The sequence below is a fragment of the Ptychodera flava genome, chromosome 7 (genome assembly GCF_041260155.1).
Source record: "Ptychodera flava strain L36383 chromosome 7, AS_Pfla_20210202, whole genome shotgun sequence".
Taxonomy (NCBI): domain Eukaryota; kingdom Metazoa; phylum Hemichordata; class Enteropneusta; family Ptychoderidae; genus Ptychodera; species Ptychodera flava.
This window is the reverse complement of record NC_091934.1, coordinates 31199001-31226912: the sequence shown is the minus strand read 5'-3', so window position 1 is coordinate 31226912 and position 27912 is coordinate 31199001. Positions and strand designations below refer to the sequence as shown.

Here is a 27912-nt window from a genome sequence, read left to right as displayed (position 1 = left end):
GGCGATTTTTTACTGCACTGAAGTCATTGTGGTGTATTACTTGTATTCATCTTTTTCACATCTTGTTTCGTGAGCGTCCTCTCCAATAACAAGCGAGTATATGAAAAGTGTATTTCTACAAGGATATATTTAAAAGAGTAATTTACTGTATTTGTCATTCGAGAAGCTTAAGGCTCTGTAGAGTTTTAAAATATATAACTGGCGCATTTTAATTTAACTGCGAATGCCATTAAAACGCGCAATATCCTACTTGGCAAATACTACACTTTACTTGATACAAATTGAACTTAAACTAAATAAAATTGCCCATGGGAAAGGGTTTTAACCGTAACCATGCTCATCTACAGTTTACATATACTAAGTTCATTATACAACAAACAACCCACACGTCCACTAATAATTCACTACAACAAAAGATATGATGTAACCTTTCGGACAAATCACATATTTCATTCATCAAATATACCACATGAGCTGTGTCTGCGTTCATTATTAATGTGCTTTATTATTTAAAGGATGTACGTTGAAGTGCTGACACTTCGTACCAATTATGCTTTCTTGGCAGTAATCGCAATTTCATTTTATAGGTACATTTCAAACGCCAAGTTCGAGTAAGACAGATTTCTTGAATGTCATCTCAATATAAGCAGCATTTAAAGTATTGAAAATGTATTAGAGAGACTTTTGCAAAATCATTGTTCCTAGACGAATATCGCCTTTATGGTGAGAAATAGCAGCGTCTATTAATTATATAGTTCTTGGAAGATGCAACTTTTGAACCCTTGTATATACTGGTATAATGTATATCTAAAAATGCTAACATTTGTTAAAATGGTTATAAATGTTCCCGATATGATACAATATTGTGGTTATATAAATAATGCATATCGCTCTAATAGATGCATAACGTATAATTGTTTTGCATAGCCGTGTTTCATTGACCTGTCGTTAAATTCAAAAAAGTTTGAATCGATCAATCATTGTGAATGAAACATTGATTTGTCAGTAAATGCACTGACCGGCCCTGTACTCTATCTTTTTCGAATTTATGAAAGTTAGAATCAGGCTATGATATTTTATGCCGTCCGAGCATCGAGTCTGACGTGGAAAGTCGCGTGGATTCATTAAAATCCATGGCTTTCTGAACCGACAAATTAATGTACATATTCTGAAGTTTGCTGTCGCTGAACAGCCTACGTCGATGACAATTTCAACTTCTGATCAGTTCTAGAGGGTGAGTCTTCAGGCTTGGCAACCACATATGCACATGGTCCGACGGATCGAAGAGCTTCCCCGAACAAATTTGCAGCCACACGCACGGGAATATCCACGAAATGCTGGTCAGTATGTAGAGCATAGCCTTGCACCATGTTTACGACAACTATTATGACGCTTTTCGGCAAAATCCTTGCAGGCCATTATTTGTTCCTGTCCATTTATGTACTCTTCTGTGTTAATATAAAGCACCGCATATATGGTGTCTTCTGGCTAACGGAATCCATGCTTTCGGAATCCATGCTTGCACATATGAGAATAGTTATTTAGCTTTGGAAAAATACTCGTCCGTGGAATAATAGACGATGTGAAACGGCAATAACATATCCATGTTACTCAGTTCCGTTTGTTTTCACCCAAGATGTATGACGTCAAACGCTATATTACAACGTATATCCCGAGTATCCAATCGAGTCTATGTTGTAGTACAAGTTCCTCTGCTGTGCTGGGGGTCGAATAATTACCTTTGGAAAAGCCGCATAATCCTGTTGAATGTGAGAGAAAAATACTTACTAAGGTAGTCTGTCGTATTTTTTGTCAGTGCATCATTCGGCATTACCGCCCGAAACAAAAAGTGTTAATTAAAGACTTTCCACCAATCTTGAACTATTCATTGTGAAAATTTCATTAATATACTAAATTCATGTAAACAACAACACACACAAACAAACACACACACACACACACACAAAACACACACACACACACACACACCAAACACACACAAAACACACTTTTTCAATTGTATTTATAAACGAGAGGCCGTACGGAAAGTATTATGCTAACTGTGAGGGCACTTGATTCCGTGAACCGAGCTCGCATGAAAACACTAAGATAACAGTCCTACGAACACACCGAATTTTGACCCTTAAGTCAAATGAACGCACTGTGACGCTCTATCGGACCATGTTCTCATATTATTGTCTTATTGACCAAAAGCGATTCTTCAAATTTGATGAACAAGAAAAAACAAGTGATAGTGATACAAATGAGCAGGATTGACCAAAGCTTGCTTCATTTACTTACAGGACGACCCGTTACTCTTTGACCATTGCTGTGTACATGTTCCTGATAATTGTCGGTTCCTCGTTGACCTTTTTCTTGGCTGTATCCGCCAGGTCTTGGTAGACTATGAGCTCCCTTCTGGACTTCACTCGCCCGCGGCTGTTCATTTGGGCCGCGTCCGTAGAGATAGGACCACCGTTTTGATACCATTTGATCCGAGCGTTCACGACTGGACACGTTAAGTTTGTCCTTCGAGCCCGTGTCAACGCCAGCGGAAATTTTATCAGTCCACTGCCGTTTACCTTTGGGAGTCGCACTGCCAAAGGACCATTCCTTCATCAAGAGTGTGCCCTCTTGCGTCTTGCTGAGTGGATTCCGGTATATGGCGGGTTTCCGTCCCCGTTTGCTAGTCGGAAATGAGCGCTGGATGATACACACAAAACATAGCGCCACCGTAATCACCACTACAAGGCCAGCGATAGTCGAACAAATGACCACTACCATTTTAAAAGAATCTGATATAATAATAATAATAATAATAATAATAATAATAATAATAATAATATTGGTGGTGATGACGATATTGATAATGATTATGGTGATGGTGATGATGATGGCGATGGTGGTGGGGATGATGATGGTGGTGGTGTTGGTTGTATTTGTGATGATGATGATGATGATGATGATGATGATGATGATGATGAGGAGGAGGAGGAGGAGGAGGAGGCTGGAATAGAGACGACGACAAGTGGGAAAACTACGTTGATTTGGGTGTTGGTGGTAATTTTAAATTTGATTGTGACTATATGAGCAATTAACTCTGGCTCGAATTTTCACACAGTAAGTTAACTGTTACAGCGTTGTGACTTTATGAATGAGTCGATACACGCACAATATCCTTTATTTCCTATCAATCCATCATGATAAAGTATGCTCTGCGAAAAGTTTCAAGGATAATTCATACGGTCTTGTTGAAAAATAGTCATGGCACCCTTAGCGACTTGAAAGGCATTAGGTAAAAACAAGGGCTAACTAAATTTTCGATGGGCGTTGATGTATAGGTATTCTCAAAATAGATAATTACCGTTTTCTAGTTTAGGTGTCGCTGGTTCAAGATCTGAAAAATAAATGATAAATAAATTTAAATGTTGGCGGAAAATCCAAATGTATTCTCCAATTAGTTTTAAGATTATCCCCTTAATGGAAGAGTCTTTACGCAAATGTATAGGTAGCTTTTCAGCACTTTTCTTTGCAAATATTCAAAGAATACCTTTTTATTATTATCACAGGCGCTCACGGGCTTGAAATTATTACCGTGTATCAAATATTAATGGTCAGTTTCGCTGTCCTAATTGGCCAATGGAAGTGTCCGAAAGTGTTGGTATCGCACGACACGGTATCATAATGTATGACAATATCATTTAGAGTTGAAATATTTTTACCTTGTTTCACTACAGATGCCGTTCCATTTATATATGAGAGACCATAAGAGCCGAGGACACTGGACTGGCGAACGCTGGATACGAAGGCTTCTAAAACGGCCTCAGCTGTAACTGTCGAGTTGTCATAGACTAAAATTCGACTGACGACTGTGACGATGTCGCCAGAAGTGTCTCGCCTTCTCCTTGAGTTTTCGCCTCTGAAAGTTCACAAATGAAAACAGTAACGCAAGGTCAAATGACAGCAGGATACTTAGAAACTTCTCTCTGCAGTTGCAACTGTCTTTAGGGAACTATCTTTAAGATAGATACATACATACATACATACATACATACATACATACATACATACATACATACATACATACATACATACATACATAATTTGGTTGTTTGTTGGGCCTACTACTTGAAATATTTAATAAATAATTCCACGCATATGGGGATACGTTGATACATTTTTATTTTATCATAATTTCGTTGTCTGACTTTAGCACCTAAAAAATTCGTAGCAGGGACGAGGATGCTGCGTCAAAACCGAATGAAATCCATTTGCCTCGAGCATATTCAAATTATTTACGGTACCTTTCGATATAGCTTATATGTCTTCATGAACTCATACACACATATTGAAGAAAATGAAATAGCAATGACACTGTGTCTGTGCCTGCTGCAAAGATGGCATGCTTCTTGGAATATATCTTTATTTGATAACGTAGAGTTTCAGAACGAGTGAATACATCTGCGTTTTAAAATTAAAAGTAGTTCCTGTTGATATTGATTCGTATCGATTGCATTAACCGCGGCAGATAGTACTTCAGGTACAATGGGTCACAGCGACAGATATGCGGATTTTTAAAACTTTTGCAATACCTGTTTTATAATACATGCATTTGCTTGGTCTATCACTTGTAGGGGATCATTTTGAAGGTGGTAAGCGTTGTTTACACCGGCTTGTTATTGATAATTTTATTTTTTCCAGTAGACTGAATGCAGGGATGACGAACATCTTGAATTTGAAGTGTCAGTAAATATAGAGTAATTTGTTTCTATGGTACCAAATTTGCACGATCACCCTGGCTTTTTCTTCTTGATTCCGATAGGGAATGAATTAACGTTTTCACGGAAAGTCCGACCACAATTGGAAGTGTTTCCGAGGGGCGTACTACCTTTTAAAGATGTTCTCATCGACATTCAGAGATTTGACATAAATGTATGTGGTTACTGCATGAGTACGGAAAATATATTACCTTTTACCCACCCCTCCCATGTGTTACTCTCTCTCTCTCTCTCTCTCTCTCTCTCTCTCTCTCTCTCTCTCTCTCTCTCTCTCTCTCTCTCCTTTACCACTACGTTCATCATCTTATCATATGATAATTTAATATTTACCGATTGAAGACACACTGTAAACAACATAAGGGCATCTCATCTCTTAAGTTTTCCCGTTGCTGTAGGGAAAAAATCAAAGATACCCTGCATTAAGACCTCAGTACTTTAATACGAACTATTGTCATTGATATTGCGTTCAAAAGGAAAGACAAAACACACTGAAGACAATTTGAAATTTGAAACTTACCTCGTTGGCAAATGCTTCGGACACGTTTTGTGGCACACATGGTCCAAAGTTCGCCTCGGAATTCATACTGGCTTTCACTTCGTATTCGGTCTTACAGAGGAGGTTCTCCTCTGAACAATCGCCGCTATCAGCAGGTGGACATTCAGTTGGCGGATCAGTTCGGATGTCCGTAACTTGATTGTTGGCAGTCGTTGGTGTTCCTTGACTCGGCGTCTGTGCATCCGATGTCGACACGGCTTTTTCAGTGTTCGAGAGAGTGGAAAATTCAGTTGACGATGGCATTTGCGATTTACCGCTGTTCGGAGATGTCTTCAGATCGGTCGAGGCGAGTTCCGTTGTTGTTTGCACTTTCGATGTTGTGGTAGACTCACCAGTGCTAGAGGCAATGGAAACGTCAGTCGAAAACGGCGATAACGTAGAGCTCAGCTCTGTCATTCGGTTACCTTGTGTCGTCAGTGACGGGCATGGTGCTTCACAAAGCACACGGATTGCATAGTTGAAACAATCACCACTTTGTTGGCTGTGAAAACACAGAAATCCTTGATCCGTGTCACATGTCAGACTAACCTGTCCACTTTCGTTGTACGGAGTATTGGTGTCATCTGCCAAAGCACACTCAATATCAGTTGGCTCATCACAGAATCCGTAGGTTTTTCCTCAGGTCATTGATGAGTTCAAACTCTCCAATGGAATAGGGGTCAAGTGTTCCTCCATTCTCATCATCCATCCATTCTGTCCACTCTGTACATGTCTTTCCGACAGTTGTTGATGGTTGAGTCACAATATCAGTGCCTAGATAAGTAGAAAGACGAGATGAATATTGCATTGATGTTGAGCTCGTTCTTGTGTTGGCTTTTCCTCGTGTCGTTGGTGCTTGGCATGGTGTTTCACAAAGTACACGGATCGCATAGTTGAAACAATCACCGCTTTGTTGGCTGTGAAAACACAGAAATCCTTGCTGCAAGTTACATGTCAGACTAACTTGTCCACTTTCGTTGTACGGAGTATTGGTGTCATCTGCCAAAGCACACTCAATATCAGTTGGCTCATCACAGAATCCATAGGGTCCTCTCAAGTCATTGATGAGTTCAAACTCTCCAATGGAATAGGGGTCAAGTGTTCCTCCATTCTCATCATCCATCCATTCTGTCCACTCTGGACACGTATTTCCGACTGTTTCAGCGAAATGAGATGAAGACAAAAGATTTTAAATTACGTTTGGAAAATGATATATGAATATGTCACTGAAATGCTCGATTCTGAAGGTACCTCAGTGCTGTCCGTTGAATTTTTTTGCAATGTATCGCGACACAATTGCATATTGTTCTGTAAGTGTAATATATAGCAATGCAGATTACCAATTTTGTTCTGCCAAAACGCTAACACCTCTTTCATGAAATAAAATTGTTCATTCTTCTTTGTTTTCTTCGTTCTTCCAAGATGATAAATTTCGTGTCTTTCCTGATATCCGGGTATGGAGTATCAATCCGAGTGACAGTTTTCTTGGCAAAGCCTGTCCCAGTTATGCTCACCGTATTTGCTTGACGAAGTTTTCCGTAACAAGAGTCTTATGTTCAAATATTGCGACATGAGGAAGGATGTAGGGGTTGGTCGAGACAAAAACAACTCAGCATGATCGGCCTGCAGGCCGATCATTGAGTCACAGTGTTTGGTGAGGGAAGCGGCTGATTGTTTTTAGGCATCAAATCTGCCAGTGTACACAGTTGGTTGCAAGTTCGAATCTAATAGAAAGATGACAGAATTCACATGGACCAGTCCTATATATATCTCTACACGGAATTTCTTCTGGATACTATCCTGTTTAGATGGTTATCTCAGTGCACAGATTCATTATCAAGGGAAATGAGTTTGATGCGTCTGTTGTTTAAAATTCAATCGAGAAAGTCATCATGAATAATGTATTGTTATCTATCATGGAATCAATGTCCCCACCAAATGATTTTGCCTTTAATTTTTGGTAACCTAACATTTGTCATGTTTCTCTACATCTATAATTAACATGTTTAGGAGTTAAAGACAATAACTATTAAGCTCATCGTTTGTAATCTCAGTAAGAAACAAGTAGGCAATAAGAAGATGTTCCTTTTGTCGTTTAAGGTAGAATGCGCTCGAAAGTGAAGGGCTTAAACTTTCGTTCAAACTTTCCTCAAATGAATCTTTCAACCATTCTCGTCCAAATCAACAATGAAAATTGGAATCACGGTGCAAAGTTTGGAACTAGCGAAACAAATTTCCAAACATCTTGCGAGATTTGAAATTCAAAATGGCCGTCATCCCCGTGTTAACTCTATGGGGAAAAGTAAATTTTCAGATTTTCGAAAAAGTAAGGCAATGAAGGTTTTTCTTTCTCCAAGAACTTTAAAATGGGCTCCCACAAGTGGTAGATTAGAAAAGAACTGCAAAAATTTGAGAGTCCAAATATCTGTCCCCGAGGCGCGTTCTATCTTAAAATATTTATTTTTTTATTTGCCAAAAGAAAATTACATGTTATTTCTTATATCTTCTTCATACCTTCGTTTTATGATTCTCTATACAGAGCGATGGCTACATTGATAATCTTGTCCTTCGAAGGGCAACACTGGTAAATCGTTTTGTAAGACAATTCCAAAACTAGAGTTCAGCTGACTGATTACACAGACTTTGACCAAAAACAACGTCGACGCGTACAATTGGCTTTGACAGTATCGTGAACAGACAATAAACAGATTGAGGTGCGATTTACAAGTTTCATAGCACAGTTTTTACAGCGACATTTAACCATGCCATCAAAACTGACTTGTCTTTGACAAAGCTCTACAGTGACCCAAATTTGTCCCAACATAGACAAATATCACTCACCTGTACCTGCAGGGTCAACTGTGCTTGTAGCCTGTAAAAAAAAATCAAGACAAAATTAACATGCAAGGAAAATTCTCTAAGGCTGTTGGACAAAAAAAGATCCCAAAAGGATTCAATATTCTTTTCTAAACTATTCACAATGCATTTTGTATGGTGCATGAGACATGACATAATAAATTTCAGCTGGGTGGCTAGAAATTGGTAGGAAGACAGACGTTTAAGCCCCTAGCCCTTGTCAGAAAAAGGAGAGCTTAGAAAAATCACAATTGCTGGTCAGCAATAGTAGATGGCTGAAGTGGTCTTAAACCCTGAGTAAAAAGATAAGAGAAAAGAGCTCAGAATAAGCATCATTTGAAACAAAGGTGGTCAGAATGAAGGTCTGTGAATCTACATGTAACTGTACAGTATAGAGTTGACATATTGTGGTATATAGGTCCCTTGGGTACGTTGCAAGTTCTGCATGAATATTACAAAGGTGAAAACTATGCTCCTTCCAATCTTTTATGTAGTGTGCGACCACACTATTTGCTTGAGGTGGCCTATACACAATGAAAAGTGCTGTGAAACTAAGTGGAAATGGGAGTTTAAATATTATTACATGCGTAGATGAGACTTTATTATTGTAGCCCATGAAACGCCCAATCATAGTGGCCGTGGTTTTCCTTTTTTATCATGGCTCAAATTTGACAAATCATCTGCATGCTTGACCTACTATTCCTCGTGTGAACCAGTACGAATATATACCTACTTCACTAGTCTACTGTTCTATAATTTTGGACGACAATGTTTGATCGCACATGATTTTGAAAGAAGCTGGTTTTGAAATTGAAGTTACCCTGTGATAGACTGAGGAAAACGGTGTGATCTTTGTCTATGACGAGGACATATTTAAGATTACATTGAGCCTCGATCAGCTGGTGCATGTCAGGATATCTGACGATGAACGTTTTGAACAACTAGTAAACTACGAAGAGTCCAAGACTTTTGCCATCGAACTTAGCAGTTGTGCTAATTGAGCAGTTATATACAAAAATGTGCAGTTCAAGTTGCCACAAGCAACTGCAAGAAAGCAAAACAATTTTGTGATATGGTGGTCTTTGTCATTTTAAATAGGGAGAGGAGAAAACATGAAGGTTGAAATTCACGTATTTTGCTGAAGATCACATTTGTCACCCACACCAGGTTGCTTATTCAGTCAAGCTGTACGCAAACCTGAGGTTAAATTAGTTTTGGAAGATATTTCTACATGTTTCAATTATGCAAATTTTCAATTTACAAAAGCTGAACTATCTTGTAAATGAAAGGATGGAATATAAAGATAGTGGTCAACGATGAATTTCCTTTCGTCTGTTCGGTTTTTCGTGAACACTATACAATATGAACTACTAGTTATGCGCCGTGAACTTACCCGTGACAGTTTTGTGGAAATGAGGACCACCAAAACCGCGGCAAAAATCTTCCAGAATCGGTCAGCATGCTTCAAAGCCATATTACTCTAGAAGGAGAAATTCACCAGTCAAAAAAGTATGCAGAATAAACGGAAAATGGCAAGTACAAACTTTTATGTACTACTCTCTTATGACGGCAAAATTAGGAATGGCTTAATAACATTCAACTAAAATATCTGTCTTGTCTTTCTCACAGAGAAAGAAAGGTCGGTGATTCTTTATACAGCCTTTAAATGATTTAAACTATAGTACATGAATGTTGTATGTAATAGAGAGTACTCGTCCACAAGAAAGCGGATTTTTTACCCTTGTGCAGCGCTAATTAACCTGCCCGACTAAGAGATTTGTACCAGTCCGACCGTCAGACAACGTATTGCATTGTAGCTGAATGTGCATACGTGATTACTGTTTTATTTCCTTAAACTGGTCCTGAACTCGTGTTAGGAAAACTTGCTTTCGTATAAGTAACAAACTCGAAGCTCCATCCTTGGCGAAGCAGCGAAACCTCGGTATCTGAGTCACCAGACAAATAATACACCCAAAATTCCTCACCTATGTGTACACAAAGCGATCGCGGGTCAAGAGTCATCTAAGGCTTATAAACGAACAGCCGGATTCTGATACTTCTGACTGGTTGCAAATATATGTGTTGGACGTTTTGTTCACACTGTTGGATTTGCAAACACGGACGATGTACTATTGCATTTCAAGAAGACACATAAAGATTTGGACGTAGTGTAATTTCACGGAAGATTTGTTGAATTCAATAAAAATCAATTCGGTTGATTTTTTCTCTCCTCAATTTTACTCAATATAAAACGTCAAAACGCCAACCAAAGGAGGAGACACTTCACTACGAAAAATCATTCTAGTGACAGGTATATGATCATGGATATTGTTCTGTCAGGCGTTAGAGTAGTTGTTCACGTTCTTTTCACTGCTCTTGGCAAAAATTACTTTTTAAGTATTTTAAGTTTCATGTCACAGTGCCTCTATACATGTATAGCTTGTCCGCGCATTTAAGGAGATGTGGCCGGCAAATTCAAAGTCGGTCGCATTAAATTGAATTAAAATTGAATGGCAGGTCGGGCATTATTATCGCAAGGATGGGAATCACGTATTTTTTGAGCGATTCGAACTTAGTAAAAAGCTTTTTGTTTCAGTGCACAATTTGAAAGAGAAATGATTTTGCGCATATTGTCGGCCTCTGAAGTCATCTGTGACACTTAGAAGTAGAACGCGCCTTGAAAGTGGAAGATGAGAGTCCCTGAAGGGTTCCTTAAACTTTCCTGAGTGAAACTTTCAACCATATAAAAAATTATAACGAGGGTCATCGTGCACGCTGAATTTGGTTCAAGAGAAACAAATTAGCTGATATTTACTGACATTTGAAATTCAAAATGGCCGCCATTCCTGAGATAACTCTCTATTGAAAATGGAACAAATACTGTTTTCGAACTACTAAATGATGATGATGATGTTGATGATGATGATGATGATGATGATGATGATGATGGTGATGATGATATTGGTGGTTAGTGTGATGGTGCTAGTGAAGATACTTGCGGACATTGCTGATAAATTTACATGACATTTACATAACATCACTAAAGGTGTATTGCAACGGAGCAAATACCGAATAAGAGGATAAAGATTGTATAATTTTCACAAACCTCACCATTTATAGTGTGGCCGATTGGATGTCGGATATACTTATATGTGCTAGATACGAAACTAGGGAACGCCCTTGTAAACGACACTCAACATAAGTAGACAACGAGATGAGAATGCAGAATCGGGGAAGAAAGGAGTTTTTGTTGCGGGCAACGAAATCCTTGAACTTTAACCCCGAAGACTACATTTTAAAGTGCGGTGTCTGGAATTACTGTAGCGTAAGAAGACCTCGTGTTTGTGCTTGTTTTGTCGTGGCTGCATGATAAAGAAGTGAAAAGCCAATCAAATTCAGCTGGATCATTGTGCAAAAACGCCAAGTCATCTCTGTGGTGTGACCTTTCGTCATCGCAAAATATGAACTATTTATTTGGGTGTTACCCATATTGACTGTTACCAGACTTCCTCAACAAAAAAGATGTCGCTTAATCTTTTCTAAGTGTGATTTTCTGCACATCGTTTACCATGAGTAAATTTAAAGCTATCGACAGTAGCATGAAACAAGTGACATCCACTCCACTTACACAGACTTCAAGTAAAGGCGTACGTCCGGTCAATAAACAGTGCAAACAAACATTTATATGCAACACCGCTCAAGCATTTCTCTGCCACATAAAAACACATATTAAATCGGCAACATTTCGCAAACCGCACCCAACCAAATTACTCTATGTCTACGTCTGATAAATGCGGGTAATATTTGTCCAGTATATAAATTTAAATTAAATTAATGAAATGCACGAGCAACATTTGTATAACTCTTAACAAAAAGTATGGAATTTATCCTTCTACGTCACGACAACCGGCGTCTATGTCATCAATTTAGTTGTGTCGGTTTTTTGGGGGTCGATCTTCGATGTGCTCGACTTTATGACAATTAACATGGCGGCTCATGATCAAAATGTGTGCCCGATGTGAAAATAATGTTCTTGAAAATCAGTCATAATTATCAGATTCTGACAAAATTCATCCACTTTGCAAATTTTGAGTCCATATGTTTTAGTTTTGACTCCAAGGCTCGTATTCGTATATATCTAAACACAAATGCTGCTTGAACTTTGGACTCACAGAGTACTGTAGACAATCCTACAGTTTCCACTGCGACAACAACTTAAAAGTGTAAAGTGCTGCGTATTGGGCATCAAAAAGTGTTGTAATAAAATCAATATTCAGAATATTTACATATACTACGACAATAGTGACCCAAACACTGTTACACCAGCATATTCCTTATGAATTACGTGAATAATTTTCGGAAACAACAAAGTCGAAGCTGGTCGTATTACTGTGGTTTCCTAAGCATTGCATTCTGGGTTGGGCGCAGCCGGCAGGGCAACGTTAGTGTTCGCGCAGGTGAGATTCAGTCGATTTTTGTTCTCTAAATACAGCGTAACTTTGTCTGAGGTAAGTTTTTAGACTTATTGTACCTTTGAAATCATGTATAATTTGACGGAAGGTACCGTAGACCACAGGCACCACCGTAGTTGAAAGCGCTTGTAGTGTAGTCCCTTTCTACTACACTAAAAGCGCTATCAACCACGGTGGTGCCTGTGCCGTAGGCCCAGGGATCGTCCAGCATTTGGTCGGTACACGAACCGTAACGTTAGCGCCGTGTTCCTCGCTCGCGAGACAGACGACAAGAAAAGATTGACAACTCGCCCACGGCGTATTGATATTATTCCAATTTGATTGAAAATAGTTCAGAAGTTTAAGCGAGGGGTCGTTAAGGGAAACTACATGTGATAATTTTGTTATTTCCCGATCTTTTTTCTTCGATCAGCTCGAGCGACTCGTATTTTCCTTCTCTGAACGAAGAAAACTATTAGGAAATACATCTAATTATTTGCTGATACCGCCTGCATCAAAACGATGATGTTTGAAGGCCTATGTTTACTCTTAATTTGAGCCAATACTTCTGTTGTACCTTTGCCACTGTCATGGGATATGAAAACGAGGTTACCCCACCTCCAATATAGTTCGATACTACCAACCGTGACGTTGACAGTCCATTGTGGTCTGGGGATACATTGTTGTTGTTATTTTGTAGTTTTGGCAATGTTAGTGAATATGTAGATATGGAAAACATCTGGGAGACAATGCTGGATAATCGGATACGTTATCAGTAATAATCATGTACGGGATGACGTCACAAAATTCTCTTGTAATGACAAGGCTGTAATATAATATCGCCTATTCTACTCTGTGCGCTTGATTGTAAGCTCAAGCCTTAGAGGCTACGCTATATAACGGACAACGTGAGACACAGTGTCATTTCACCAGAGCAGTCTGAAGGTCGTTCCGTTTGCTTTCTCGTCTGAACTGTTGGTGATAGGGGAGTAAATGCATAGTCCCATAAACGGCAGGATTTTCAAACACGAAACACTGATCAGAGTGTACGTTTTCGGTTTGACGACTGTATGTTGACTCCTGTCCGGCATTTTCTGTTATGTAAAAGTCCAAAACTGTCAATGCCGCCTATGTCAATAATTAAAGTAAACCGTCACGGTTTCATAGTTCGCCTCAGTCCCGGGGTTGTTCGTAGAATGCGCTTTGTGCCCACCGTCACCCTTCAAATTCGCTTAACGTCAAAACGAAGCCGAAAGAAGGATAATATCTACAAGGTTGTTAACACAACAACACGATGCGGGGACACAGTAACCAACCAATCATCTCCCAGTACTTTTATAGTGAACATTTCGATACTGATAGAGGGAACTACGTATAGTAAACTTCAAACTATTTATGTAGGGATTTATGCAGGGAGTTGATCAGAGCTGTGGTCTAAGTTTGCCGCGGGAATAGCGTATACATAAAAGCAGTCCGCCTTTGCTGTAGTTCAACTTACCGTGAGTGAAATGTGGACACCTGTTTCTTCGTCCAGTACAGTTACTAGGCGAATGCACCAAGAGCTGTATACGATAAGGCAGTCAGACAACTTTTAGGGTGTGCCTCCCTAGGAAAGTAGATAATTGTTTACCTGTCGGAACACGATATTCTCTTGTTTCAAAATAGATACAGGCTGGGACAAAGGTACGTCCTACGGTTCGTTTGTTCTGTGAATGGAGACCTATTTAAGACCACTTTGAGGTCATGACCTCGTCAGGTCATTGTCGTCGTTGTCCGCACCCTTTTTACCAAAGATATGTGATACTGTCGTCCACAGCCGACAGTATTCTATTGAAGGCATGGACATGAAGTCTAAAAACTTTGGACGAACCAGTTTGAGAACAATGAAGTTGATTTGGCTTTACAGAAACCCGAAGGGGCGCTTTCCTAATTGAACGCTCGTTTGAGTGTTCGCATTTTAAAAAGTCGACTTAAAATGTACCACACCTAATTGACCACTGAACCAGGTCGTACAAAGCCACTCAATACTATGCTATGCGTAACCAGTGTCACAAGGACGTGTTGAAGTATGCCGGGAATTTCGCTGGCGCAAATGGACGGAACAAGGTTGTTATATTCAAACGACACACGTTCTTTATCAGTTACGTTTAACGTTTGTTGACATGATGTCAACCTTGATATGATTAAGCTATTTTAAAAGGAACAGGCTAGTATGTAGAGACTTCAGAGAGAGAGAGAGAGAGAGAGAGAGAGAGAGAAGAGAGAGAGAGAGAGAGAGAGAGAGAGAGAGAGAGAGAGAGAGAGGAGAGAGAGAGAGAGAGATGTATGCATCATTTCATTATCCTGCTAGAGTTGAAATGTTGTGCTGCACGTTTTGTCCTTAATACCCAGGCCTTTACGGTAATGTATTGTAATCTGAGAGTTCATTATCGACCGCAAATTACGGTATTGGCAGTTGGCGATGTCGTTCCCTGCGTACTGTCACAACGGTGAGAAAGAAAACACACTCACGTTGAAACGCTGCGTCACACTGTGACGTCATTGAATCAGATCCACTTATCAGCGGTGTACCTTGGACATTATAAACGGGTCAGTGGGTGTCCTCAATTGAACCTCTTAACGTGCATTGACGAACATGTACTGTTTGCTCATTTTGCAATAAATAACCTTTAAGCCAACCATTACTTGTAAAAACCCTTTGCTTTTCTCTGCCATCGGCATGTGCAAGACAAAGGCGTAGAATCACTGACCTTCTTTCTAAAATTCCGCCGTGCCTACGGGCCCCACGACCATAGACGTGTGCGTATGCCTGAGAAGAACATTAGGTGTATATACACACGTCTATGGCGCGTAGGCGCAGTGCGGAATTTTAGAAAATAGGCCACTGTGGGTAGAATGGTTGGGTCGCGGACGAAACTTCTATGCTGAGTCAAGATGTTGTATTGAGTGTTGTTTCGTTTACCGATTTACGTCCTATCGCCGAGTGACGCCCTGTTCAACTCTATTGTGTGTTGTTTTACAATCCCTACTGTAAGGTCTTTTTGTTTGAATTGTTGTCGTTCAAGAGCTCATTCAAGAGGGCGTGTTTTAACACCAAAGATTTATCATACTTTGAGGGACAAGATAGCACCATTTCAACACTTAAGTCACAGAAAGCTGTACGTGCTTGTATGGCTTTTCAGTAGAAATGTTTAACATACTGTTCTTCTTTTGACAGTAGTTCAGACTGAGTGTATATTTCACAGCAATGCTTTTTACGGGCACAGGAGCTGTTGCATTACGAAAACGTATATATTTACATTGAAATATAACACTTGAAAAGCTATTCAACTTCAACATAATCTCAATATTGCATTATTCAGTCTATATAAACGACAAAAGTAACCTTCTTCAATTCTATATGACGACGTTTGCAAGTTGAAACACCCCCGGGCCGCTCATCGAGTTTCGCGCGTTAAATTTTCGCTGAGCCATTTAGTAGATTTTCGTTCGGATTCGAACTCACAATGTTCGGCACCCCGTCTCCTAGCGAAGACATCACAGTCAAATCTTCTCAGCAGAATCTACAACCCCTAAAAAAATGGTTAAAAATTCGACGAAAAACAACATGAGTCATCATAACATTCAACACGGATATGCATTGATATGCATTTGACTCAGAAATTATTGACAACTCAATTATAGATGTCATTGAGTGGACATTTCAGTACTCATAGTTTCAACAAGCTTGCTGTGTGACAGCAATATTTGTTCACCAGACTCGGGGAATTTCAGGATAAACTATTGGAAAAAATAAATTCATAATAACCGCCGTCGCTTGTATTGTACTTTTGTACACGATTTCCCTCCCCTATTGTTTGTTATTTGTCGAATTATTTTTATCACCTTTACTGATAACCCCTTTGGAGGTCAGCGTCAGTGCACGTATACGTTATTCATGACGTAAGGGATTCGACAGGACATGACGTAATGTTTACTAACAGAAGGAAAAAATAATCAGGCATGACGACAAAGGTGAAAATACAGAGATAGATTTATGACAAACAAATCGATAGACATGCACGTACACCTTCCTCAAACCGACCAGCGCCTTGACCTATGGCTGCAAACGATATAAGCTGTAAATGATTTGTGGGGAAATAAAACGCAAAATTCCATTCGCGTGGGGTACAGAAACGTGTCTTGTCACCGTTGTCGGCAGGCTGCGTTGTTGGCAGTGTTACCCCGCCGACAACTTTGCCAACCGAAAACGGCAGCATGCGTAAAAAATGACACCTATACACAATCATAACTATTAAATGTGGTTCGCAAAGAAGCAAAGTAAAGAAAAGCTATTCTTTCTATTCGTCGCGCCCCCCCCCGCGCCCCCATTGACCTTTTCCATCAGCGGGGACGTTCAAAATATAAGGTAACTGTCTGGCCCTCAAACAATCGGCACTAAAATTGTCTTAAATTAACCACTACGAAAATAATTATTATATAATAAAGCAGCCAAGTCCTGTTAGCAGACGGTAGACAATGATAAACTACATTTTTTTTGGGGGGGGGGATATGATCAGCTGTAAATGATTTGTTGTAAAATAAAACGCAATTTCCATCGGCTTTGTCGGCAGGCTGTACGTTGTTGGCAGTGTTACCCTGCCAACAACGTAGCCTACCGACAACGGTGACACGCATTAAAAAAGACATCTTCACAATTATATCTGTTTCATCTCACAAATGTAGGTCGCAAAGCAGTAAGCAAAGCTATTCTTCTTTTCTTCACAGCTGTTTATCTCATTTTTTGTTCAGTTCTTTTTTTTTACTTTATATCTTTTCCGTTAGCGGGAACACACCGACGAAATATAAGGTTACTTACTACTCAATCTATCGGCACTAAAACTGTCTTAAATTTTACGAATAAGTTCGCAAAACGACGCTCATTTTCCAACTCCACGCTCAGTGATCTATCTCTCTCCATGTTTCGTTTAACGTTTTCTTTTTTCACGGTTGTCGGACCTCAAAAATGGGCCTAACTTGTACGAATAATTATTACATAATAAAGCAACAAAGTACGGCCAGCAGACGGTAATAACATTTTTTGGGAACTATGATACGGAAAACCACGGTCGCATGAGTCTCTTTGAGGTCCATGTATCGTGTCATCGTTGTCGGCAGCAAAAGATGTCAGTCCCATAGGGTGTGGGAGGATGAGGTGCAACGGTTTATTTTTATTTTTATGAATATTGACTGTGATATTTCAAATAAAGATTTCTACTCCAAACTGTCTGACTGCTTTCTTTATAACCTAGAAGTCCTTATGACACCAATATTTCAAATAAAAAGTCAACTTGAATTTTCACTGAGAAACGTGAAGTCATTCAGTGCCGTGATTGCCTTGAATTTATTTCCACCTTGGAACTACCTTCGATTTTAGATTCCGAATGCCCTTTGAGTCTATTTACCCCCGGTAAGTTTCCCGAACCAAGCATCCTATGTCGACATTGAATGTAAGACGAAAGATTATTTATTTTTGAGTCATTGCCGTACATGCCAAAGGTCACCCTGGTCAGCACCTCACGTTTGATAAAAAAATCATAGACGATAATCGTCATTTAATCACTAAATGCCATCATGGTAATACAGAGTCGGAAACTCAAAAATGAAGCTGTGCAAACAACTTCAGCGTTCGATGTTTCGTCATCTAATTTCCGAGCTTGCCACTGTACAGATGTGCTGATCACAAGAGCTTGTATGGTGACTGTGCTCATTAGTATGCAGTCAAACTTCTGACTGAAATATTACATCATACCTGACCCTATATTTTCGTTAGATATGATCTAATATTTCAGTCAGAATTTTCACTGCATATTAACTTTATAGACCCTTTATTGCCGTTAGTAGCGCAGCCAGCGGTAGAAATGGGTCAGGGAACCAGACTTCGTACCTTTTCGATATCTGAACCAATGAGAGCGCTGCATTTGCAAGCTCGAACTGATATAGTGTAATTTGGAGTATGGTTTAGGTCATGCTTGAAAATTGGAAACGGTCCGTCATATGGTATAGATGTTACATGGTTCACAAACCCTATCGGTGAAACAGTCTATATGTTTGATATTGTTCAGAATTTTTGTGTTTAGAACAAATTTACAATTACAGTAGAGTCTTTGCTTCATCATACCAGCGCCGTCAAAATATCGCCTAAAATGAATCGTTATTAGCTAGTATTCGGAGCCAAATAGACATGCATGTTTTGAAGCATTGAATGTTTCACAGGCGAACTCGGCCTTCTGTCCTTGTCCGTTATGATCGATATCGACCCTGAGCTTGTGCCAGGTGCAAACACTTTACATAACTTGTTACCATAACAGTATCCAGGAAGTACATGGGAAACTTTATTGCGAGGCAGCAAACACTACAGAACGAGGCTAACACGAGGACACAAGGCAATCTATCACAGTGCCATGAGGTGATCACAACACGGTAACGAAACCTAAGAGGATGGATCATGCAAATCAGTGAGCTGTTAGCGGACCTTAGAGGACAGCAAAAACCGATCACTGTGTCTGGTGCATGTGTCTAGGAAATAAATCGTCGGTCATTTTGAAACAGGACTATTGAGACATTAACCGGACTGATAAAGGCACTGGTTACCTTTTTATCCTTAAAAGTTTACTGTTTCGACCGTCATGCTCCTAAAAACTGTGCACTAGACATTGTTATCAAATGTTTGTCAAATGAACACGCAACCGGATGGTAGCCAACATAAAGGAGCACTGCCACTGTGACGGCATTTACTCCATACGACACGGTCGCAGTAAAAATGTACTCCGAATACCTGTGAAAGAGAGAATCTTTCAATCTGTATGTCTCTCTGCGCTACTCACAAAGTGCGATTGGTCAAGGGTGTCTGATTTCGTGACTTTCGTGCTTCTCGTTACTTTATGTCTCTGTTGTTTTTCCCTCTACTCAGGCTGTCCTCCAGTAATCATAGCCCAATGAAATATTATAATCGATGCCACGCTGTATACTACACAAGCAGCCAACCAATGCTTCCTATCCCACTTCGCGTTTGTTTGAACTTTGAACATAAATTACAAACCAGATCACTCACCATATCGCTTTGAATTCCGATTGCTTATAGTATTGCCGTATACCACACCAAACTCGACTGTGCCTTTCACATTCAGAGAAACAGAGTCAAACGTAATATTTACGTTATGAAGCTGTGCGTATGATTTACCTTTTGGCGCTCAACAGTGACTTACCGTATAGTAACTGCATTCGACTAACTTCGTCCCTTTGTGAGAATGTTTGTCTGGTCCGCTGCAACACTCAGCAATCTAACGATAAAGGCACCGGTGTCCTTTGTTACAACAGAACTGTGTGATAATCCTGAATAGTGCATTGTTTCATTTCATCATATTTCAAGTGATCATGCCCTTAAATATAGCGCACTCGATATTTTTATCAAATGATTGTGCATTAAACACACATACTGGACTGTGACCTACAAAAATGAGCATTGTGACGGCAGTAAGTTTGTTCATTCCAGACTTCCAAAATAAAATTGATTCGCAATACCTCTGAAAGAAATTTTCAATTTGAACACGATTGGAAATGATTTTGAATAATTGGATGGTGGAGTAATGTCGATTTAATCTACAAATGTTATCTCTTCTGCTTTTCTTTTTATATTACACACTTGTTTTATGAGTAATTTGCGATATTGCAACATTCAGCTATATTGCGCCTAACACTTTTGAGAAATTCGCAAAATATGAAAATCCAATTATCCCAAAATTAGTTCCAATCGTGTTTTTGACTTCCTCTCTGAGCTATTCACAAAACTGGCGAGCTGTTTTGCTTGATGTTTTGTGAAGCGTAACCGAACGGTTTACGATGTCGTAAGATTGTTTTGGTTTGTCTGTGTGTCCGTCTTATATAATTTATGTCTGTCTGCCTGTGTGCCATTTATTGCTGTGGTTCAGAAAGTCGATTGCTCGATAAAGGCTACGTTTACAATAATAACGCTGTAGGCACATCGTCTGCTAGAAATACTACCTCAATGACTGAGTGTTAAATTTAATGCTATTTAGAATACATATTTGTGGGTATCAGATAGCCCACTTTAACTCCAACACTTTTAATACCAAGATATGAACTGAAATTTACATGTTTCATTATATATTGCAGGTGTGTGTAAATTTAAACTTTTGCCACATGTTTTCGACTTCATTGAAAGTCTTATGATCAACATTATGAACAATATTCACCACAGATAAATTCTAAACGTATTAAGTATACAAATATATAATTAGCTGAAATAAAAATACAAAATTTCTATGACTCGTGTCATTGTATATCAGCACTTTATATAGAAAGTGTAATTGCCTTCGGTCAAGTCCTTTTAAGCTCTGTATGCCAAACTGTTAAATCTCATTAGATATGGAGATTGTATATTAACTGACATGAAATATAATATATAACATGCCGATGAAATATCTGAACTTCTTTGTCATATTTTGAATTTATCATTATCAAATGGTGTTTTTCCTGACTATTTGAAAATAGCTCGTGTTGTTCCCATCTATAAGAAGGGAGACACAGGACATATAGGAAACTATAGGCCGATTTCTATTTTGCCTTTGATTAGCAAAATATTTGAAAGAATTGTAAACAACCAAATCTTAAAGTTTTTTGAGAATCATAATATATTTTATCATCATCAATATGGATTTCGAAAACAGCATAGTACCAAAATTTCTCTGATAAGCCTTGTTCAATACCTCTTACATGAAATGGATAAAGGAAACTCGACTCTAGGTCTATTTATCGACTTCTCAAAAGCGTTCGACACTATCAACCATGATGTACTTATAAAGAAACTGAATTATTATGGTGTAAGAGGTGTGCCTCTCCGATGGTTTACAAGCTATCTATCTTCTCGTTATCAATTTGTAGATATGAAGGGTGTTTCTCTTCTAGAAGGTTAATTTCTTGTGGTGTTCCACAGGGCTCAATCTTAGGACCTACGTTATTCCTTATTTATATTAACGATTTTTGTATGTCTTCTGATTTCTTTGACTTTCGGTTATATGCCGATGATTCGAACTTGTTTCACACTTTTGAAAAGAAAGATGTATTGATTTAAATAGTGTCAGTATAAAATTAGAACAGGTTTCTCAGTGGTGTACCGCAAATAGACTGACAGTGAATTTTACCAAAACAAATTATTTAATTATAACGGGTAGTAGGAATAGGATTGACACTTTTGGAACACTCACCATAAATGATACACCAATTTCTGAGGTCACTTGTTCTTCTTTGTCGGGGTTACTATTGATAAATGTCTGTCATGGAAACAGCAAATTTCTATTGTCAAGTCTAAAATTAGTAAGTTAACAGGAGTATTTTTGCGTTTGCGCTCTGTTGTACCACAATCTATTCTTGTCACGTTATATAACTCTATAGTTCTTCCACATATTATTTATGGTCTGGAAATTTGGGGGAGTATATATCCAACGTACTTAAATGAGATTCTAAAAATACAAAAACGCATGGTACGAATCATAACTTTCAGCAATTGGAATTCATCATCAAAACCACTATTCAAGAAACTTGGTATTTTAAATATATACCAACAACATAGTTTACAATTAGCGGTTTTTGTCCATGACGTTTTACATGAGAGGTTGCCGACAGAATTCTCCGACTTTTTTACGCCAATTTATCATTCTCACTTCACCAGACAAAATGTTAGAAATGATCTTATAATTCCAAAAACAAACATAGATTGGGTCAATTCAGTTTACAATTTGCAGGAGCAAAATTATGGAATAGTATACCATTAAATATCAGAGAAATTAATTGTAGGTCACACTTTAAGCGGGAGTACAAATATTTTCTGAAAACAGAAAGTTAATCACACTAATGGTGTTTATTTATTTTAGTTATGACCACATGTGTTTGTATGAGTTGAGGTGATATGACAGAGTTATACAGTATGCCCTGTGATATGTTCTACTCAATGATAAATTGTAGTTACAGGGGTTGGACTAGATTAGTTGCCATGCAGACAGCTATTTTCAACCCCTTTTCCCCATTGATTGTATACTTATACTGTATTGGATGTTGTTGTAATCACCTACATTATATTTATATTCATGGGAATAAAGAATTCAATTAAAATTAAAATGCGAAATGACTTTAAATGTTGTTTTAATCTGGTATCATCAATGAACATAGCCTATTATGCCAACTTTGATCAAGTAAATTCCGGTATGATATCCCAAATTAGAAAAGTTAATTAAATATGCAAATTAGGAATTGGCTGAAGTAAAAATACTGAATGACTTTCAACAATGTTGTATCATAGTATCTTCAGTATATATTCCAAATTTCGTCAATTTTGATCTAGTCAATTCGGATATATATATCCCTAACTATGCAAGTTCATCAAATATGCAAATTAGCACATTTCTTTCATGTCACCCCTTTATACCTTTCACCGCTGATATATCTTGGTGTGATCAACATTTATAGCAAATGTCATTAAATTGTGTGCAGTCGTTCTCAATATATATTCGGTAACGTTTTTCTAAATTAATTATGCAAATGAGAAAAAAATATGCAAGCCACACCTACCAAAACTAATCAGTCCTTGCCATTTGCCAACTCGATCTACATACAAGATTTGATTCTGATCTGATGAGCCGTTTTTGAGATATCGGGCGTACAGACAGACAGACTGACAGACAAACATAGCTGCGACATTAGCTCACGTGGGTGAACACATGAGCTAAAACAGGTCATCAAAGCATTTATGTTGCGCATTGCGTACTGCAATCACTGATGATGCTGCCTTGTTCGTTGAACATGTAATAGCACTTGTGGATCAATGTCGTATGGAAGCTGGGTGTCGTATGTACGAATATTGTTCACCAACAATACAAGATTATGTACTTTCTAACTTTCTTTTTTTTCGGAATTTCTTGAAAATCGATATTGTTACCAGGGTTTATATATACGGTGTGGACTTATACGCTCACATACAATAAAGCATACGCCATCACAGCATACTAGTAATGCCATATCATATGATATAAAGGACAAACGTTTGACATTCTACAGAAAAGATGTTTAATGTTTTTCTGGCAACAACCGGGCACAGACAAGCCTGAAAAACGTATCATTAAGGCTGAGTAAAACGAGACTATGAAACAGAAAAACATGAATATAAAAACATTAAAAATATAAATGTGAAATTGGTAGACAACATAAGCTACATGTTTTATTATGAGGATACACTGACTCGCTTTTAAATTATTTTGTGTTAAATGTAGACACATGTATACTATATGTGAGAAACTTCAAACTGTTTGTTTCATTGGCCAACCAACAAATAATAATGAATTCCTGATAAAACACACACACACAACTACTTCAGAAATAAAGTAATATGAAGTAGCTATTCTAAATCAAACCTTATTTTTACACATTGTTTCTCACATTACAAGACAATTTGCACAAATTAAATTCCATGGTGATGCAAAAGAGTTAAAACACTAGTATCGTGAGCTATTTACAATTTTATGGCAAAATAGCACTTAAACAATTAAAGGGAGGATAATAATCGGAGAGTACGAAAATGGAGGACTAAACATGCCCGATATTTTTATTTTACAAAAGTCTTATATGCATCTTGGATACCTAAGTCATTTACTTGTGATGATGCAAAATGGAGAGCTTAAAAAAATTTACTTTTTGTAAGCATCGGAACTATCAGACCCAGATCTCTTGACTTTCCACTCTGATTATCGAAATGGCGTTGTATTTCCACATATCTAGTGTTGAATATTATAATTGTTTTACTGAATATCGTTCAGGTAAGGCACGAGACTGGGGGATTTGTGATCCTGCCAAATCCTACATAACTACCTCGATCGACATTAGAAATCAAATTATTAGGAGAAGCGGAAATATTTTGTGAAGAGCAACGGCCTATATACTTTCATAACTTGATTGACCTATCAGGCATCGTCTTTGTCAACGATATCCTAGACAGAGATACAATTTCTATCTGTGTAAATCACGTTTAAAAGAAATTGAAAGATAAACTGGATTTCTGTAATAGCTATCGTTAAAGGGCAGTACTTTCCTGTTTGGAAAGTAAACTTGCAGGAACACAGATTGATTTCATTCATGAATTCAACGTGCTCACAATTTCCTTATATATTCACGCAAAAACAGTTTGTAATTAAATTTTATATTCCTTCGCAATAGAATAAAATATGGATTCATCAAAATTTCGGACTGACGAACGACAGAAAGTTTGGATAGTTAAATTTCAAAATGATACACAATATCCTTCCCAATAGCTTAAGTTTGAGAATTGACTCCAGCGAAAATTAAAAATTTGTGAAGCTCAGAGGTCGAGCTGCCGAAATGGTAGTCTTGCTTGGAGGATTGTCCTGGGAAAGAGAATATATATATATAATATATATATATATATATATATATATATATATATATATATATATTATATATATATATATATATATATATATATATATATATATATATATATATATATATATATATATATATATATATATATATTATATATATATATATATATAATATATATATATCTGTTTATTTATAACGCTCTGCTTTTGCATTGAGCACTGTAATTTCCCACGAGGACATCTGTATACTTCGAGATATATATATATATATATATATATATATATATATATATTCATATATATATATATATATATATATATATATATATATATATATATATATATATATATATATATATATATATATATATATATATATATATATATATATATATATATATATATATATATATATATATATAGGATAAAGCCCGAGTACGAGGGCTCTTCTGGTATATAAAGTCCAACCCAACGATAAAATGTCGAGGCATTTATCGTAGGGTTGGACTTATATACCAGAAGAGCCCGAGTACGAGGGTTTTATCAGACTTAAAAACTATCGCCCCTAACTGATATATTTTCGTTTTCAATGTGTTTACGTCAACCGTCCCCTTTGTCAATGTAACATGTTTAGGATATGAATTAAAACTTTTATTTGTGAAATAGCCTTCCAATGTAATGGAACATCCTATAAATGCCCTAGAGGGCACATTATATAAATGTCCTAGGGCACAGCAGATTTTGTGTTGCAGCTGGTTTCCGCTGTGTTACCAAATTTGAATATTAAAATGTACCAGATGTCTACAGAATATGACATGTTCACTTTTGATTGGACAGTACTTTACTACGGCGCTGTCATTCGTTTCTGGAATTTGGTGCACAAGGCTTTATGAGTAAATGAAACACCCTGAATTGAGCACTCTGATTGGTCAATCAACAGTAGATAGTTTTTAAATATATATATATATATATATATATATATATATATATATATATATATATATATATATATATATATATAACTATATACATCAAAATGGATAGATAGACAGATATAGCGTATTCTGAAGTTATCCTGACGATCTTGTTCATCAAGCGCTGTAGCTCTAGCAAATCACGACGGAGATCGCAACCAATACCAAACTGAGGGACATCAAAAGCATATCAAGTAGAAAAAAACGATATGACTGTATTAGTTTGCAGTATTTACCTCGCGTGTTCACGTGTTCTGACTGTCTGTCTGTCTGTCTCAAGAACTGCTGACAGAATTGGAAAGCCATTTACAGCAATTTCAAAATAAATATTCATTACTTATGTCCGGTACTAACGTCGTAGTCAATTGTCCGAGCACGTTGCGTAGCCAGATATCTGGCAATCCACGAAGCAATGTTGTTTTGATCCCGCAATAAACGTGAACTAGTCTTGTACATCTCGCGTGATCGCAGCGTCACCATATCTGCGTTCTCCCCAGCACGCTGAGCATACCAGATGTCAACAAACGAGCTCGGAAGGCAACACGTTTGAACAAAAATTAGCAGTTTTATGTGGCTATAACATCACTAATCATGTTTGCTTCTTCGTAAAACACCATTTTGCAACAAATATGAGCCTCAAACATGGAATGTTCCGAGGTAAAGAATGGTCAAAAGTTACAAATAGAATTTGCAGTTTTTTAGGCATTCGTATTCTTATTTATTTATTTTTTATTTTGCAAACTAGTTTGAAGATTTTTTCCCCCTAACTTTCTGCTCTGAATTTTTTTTTATTTTTGACCACCCCTCTCCCAAGATCTAATGGCCCGTCCCTAAAGCTAATTCCAAACAAACGTTTTTCTCTTTCCAAACTAGAAAAATACCTGGCCGCAAAATGTATCGCGCACCTCGCGCAATTTAAATTTTCGAATTCGTTGACAAATTCGCAGCGATTTATGTAAAAATTGCTTGAAAACATCATTTCCCTAGACCCGAAATACGTAACAAAGTGCAATTTAGATATAATTTATCATGTCTTTCTGTGATTTCCACACCGAAATATGGTTGGCAAAAAGTGCCACGGATTTAAAGTGGGAGTTAGAAAATTGTGGGTACGCAAGATGAAAATGCGATATACGAATTCCTGATGCAATATACGAATCCAAAATGCGGTATACGAATATGGCCTTGATTACCCGCCATCGCTAAAAAGTGAAGTTAAATAACATTTGTCCCAAATCTATATATAACAGAAAAGACACAGTTATATTAGAAATAAAGTAAGGCGCCGATGTTGTATTTGTTTATGACAGTACAGATGCACGAGCGATTACCTCACGGGAAGGACAGCGCGCTGTTACATGGTGGATATTTTGAAAAGCGTATACATAAAGGCAGAACTTACCGTGAGAGAAATGTGGACACCTGTTTCTTCGTCCGGCACAGTCACGATAAGGCTGTCAGGCCACTTAGGGTGTACCTTCCCTATGAAAGCAGATTATGGTTTGCCGGTCGGTACAAAATATTATCTTGTTATAAAATAGAGACAGGACAAAGGTGTGTCCCAAAGTTCGCGTGTTCTCCAAAGACAAACTTAAGGCCACTTCGAGCTTCTGGCCTCGTTAGGTCATTCCCATCGTTGCCCACATTTTTACGATTACCCGTCCCAGCTCTTATAGGGGAAGTTCCTTTTTTTTGTTGTACTGCCGTCCACAGCCGACAGTCTTCTACTGAGGACATGGACCTATGCACCGCGGGAAACTTTGGGCGAGCCAGTTAAAGAACAACGGAGTCGAGCTGGTTTAAGAAAATCCCGAAAGGGACGTTTCCTAATTGAACGCTCTTGTTAGTGAAGAAATTAATCGCGCTTTG

General features: G+C 37.9%; 1 protein-coding gene across 1 annotated transcript; it reads right to left on the bottom strand.

Moving 5' to 3' along the window:
* Positions 1 to 481: 481 nt before the first annotated feature.
* Positions 482 to 27484, bottom strand: LOC139137249 (serine-rich adhesin for platelets-like). Its single transcript, XM_070705243.1, has 10 exons — positions 27446 to 27484; positions 9563 to 9649; positions 8155 to 8185; positions 6036 to 6468; positions 5296 to 5815; positions 5109 to 5167; positions 3723 to 3919; positions 3365 to 3397; positions 2302 to 2795; positions 482 to 1760 (listed from the first exon to the last, which is right to left on the bottom strand). Exons 2-10 carry the CDS (start codon positions 9641 to 9643, stop codon positions 1659 to 1661), a joined length of 1950 nt encoding a protein of 649 aa, XP_070561344.1. The 5' UTR covers positions 9644 to 9649; positions 27446 to 27484; the 3' UTR covers positions 482 to 1658.
* Between the last annotated feature and the right edge of the window lie 428 nt (positions 27485 to 27912).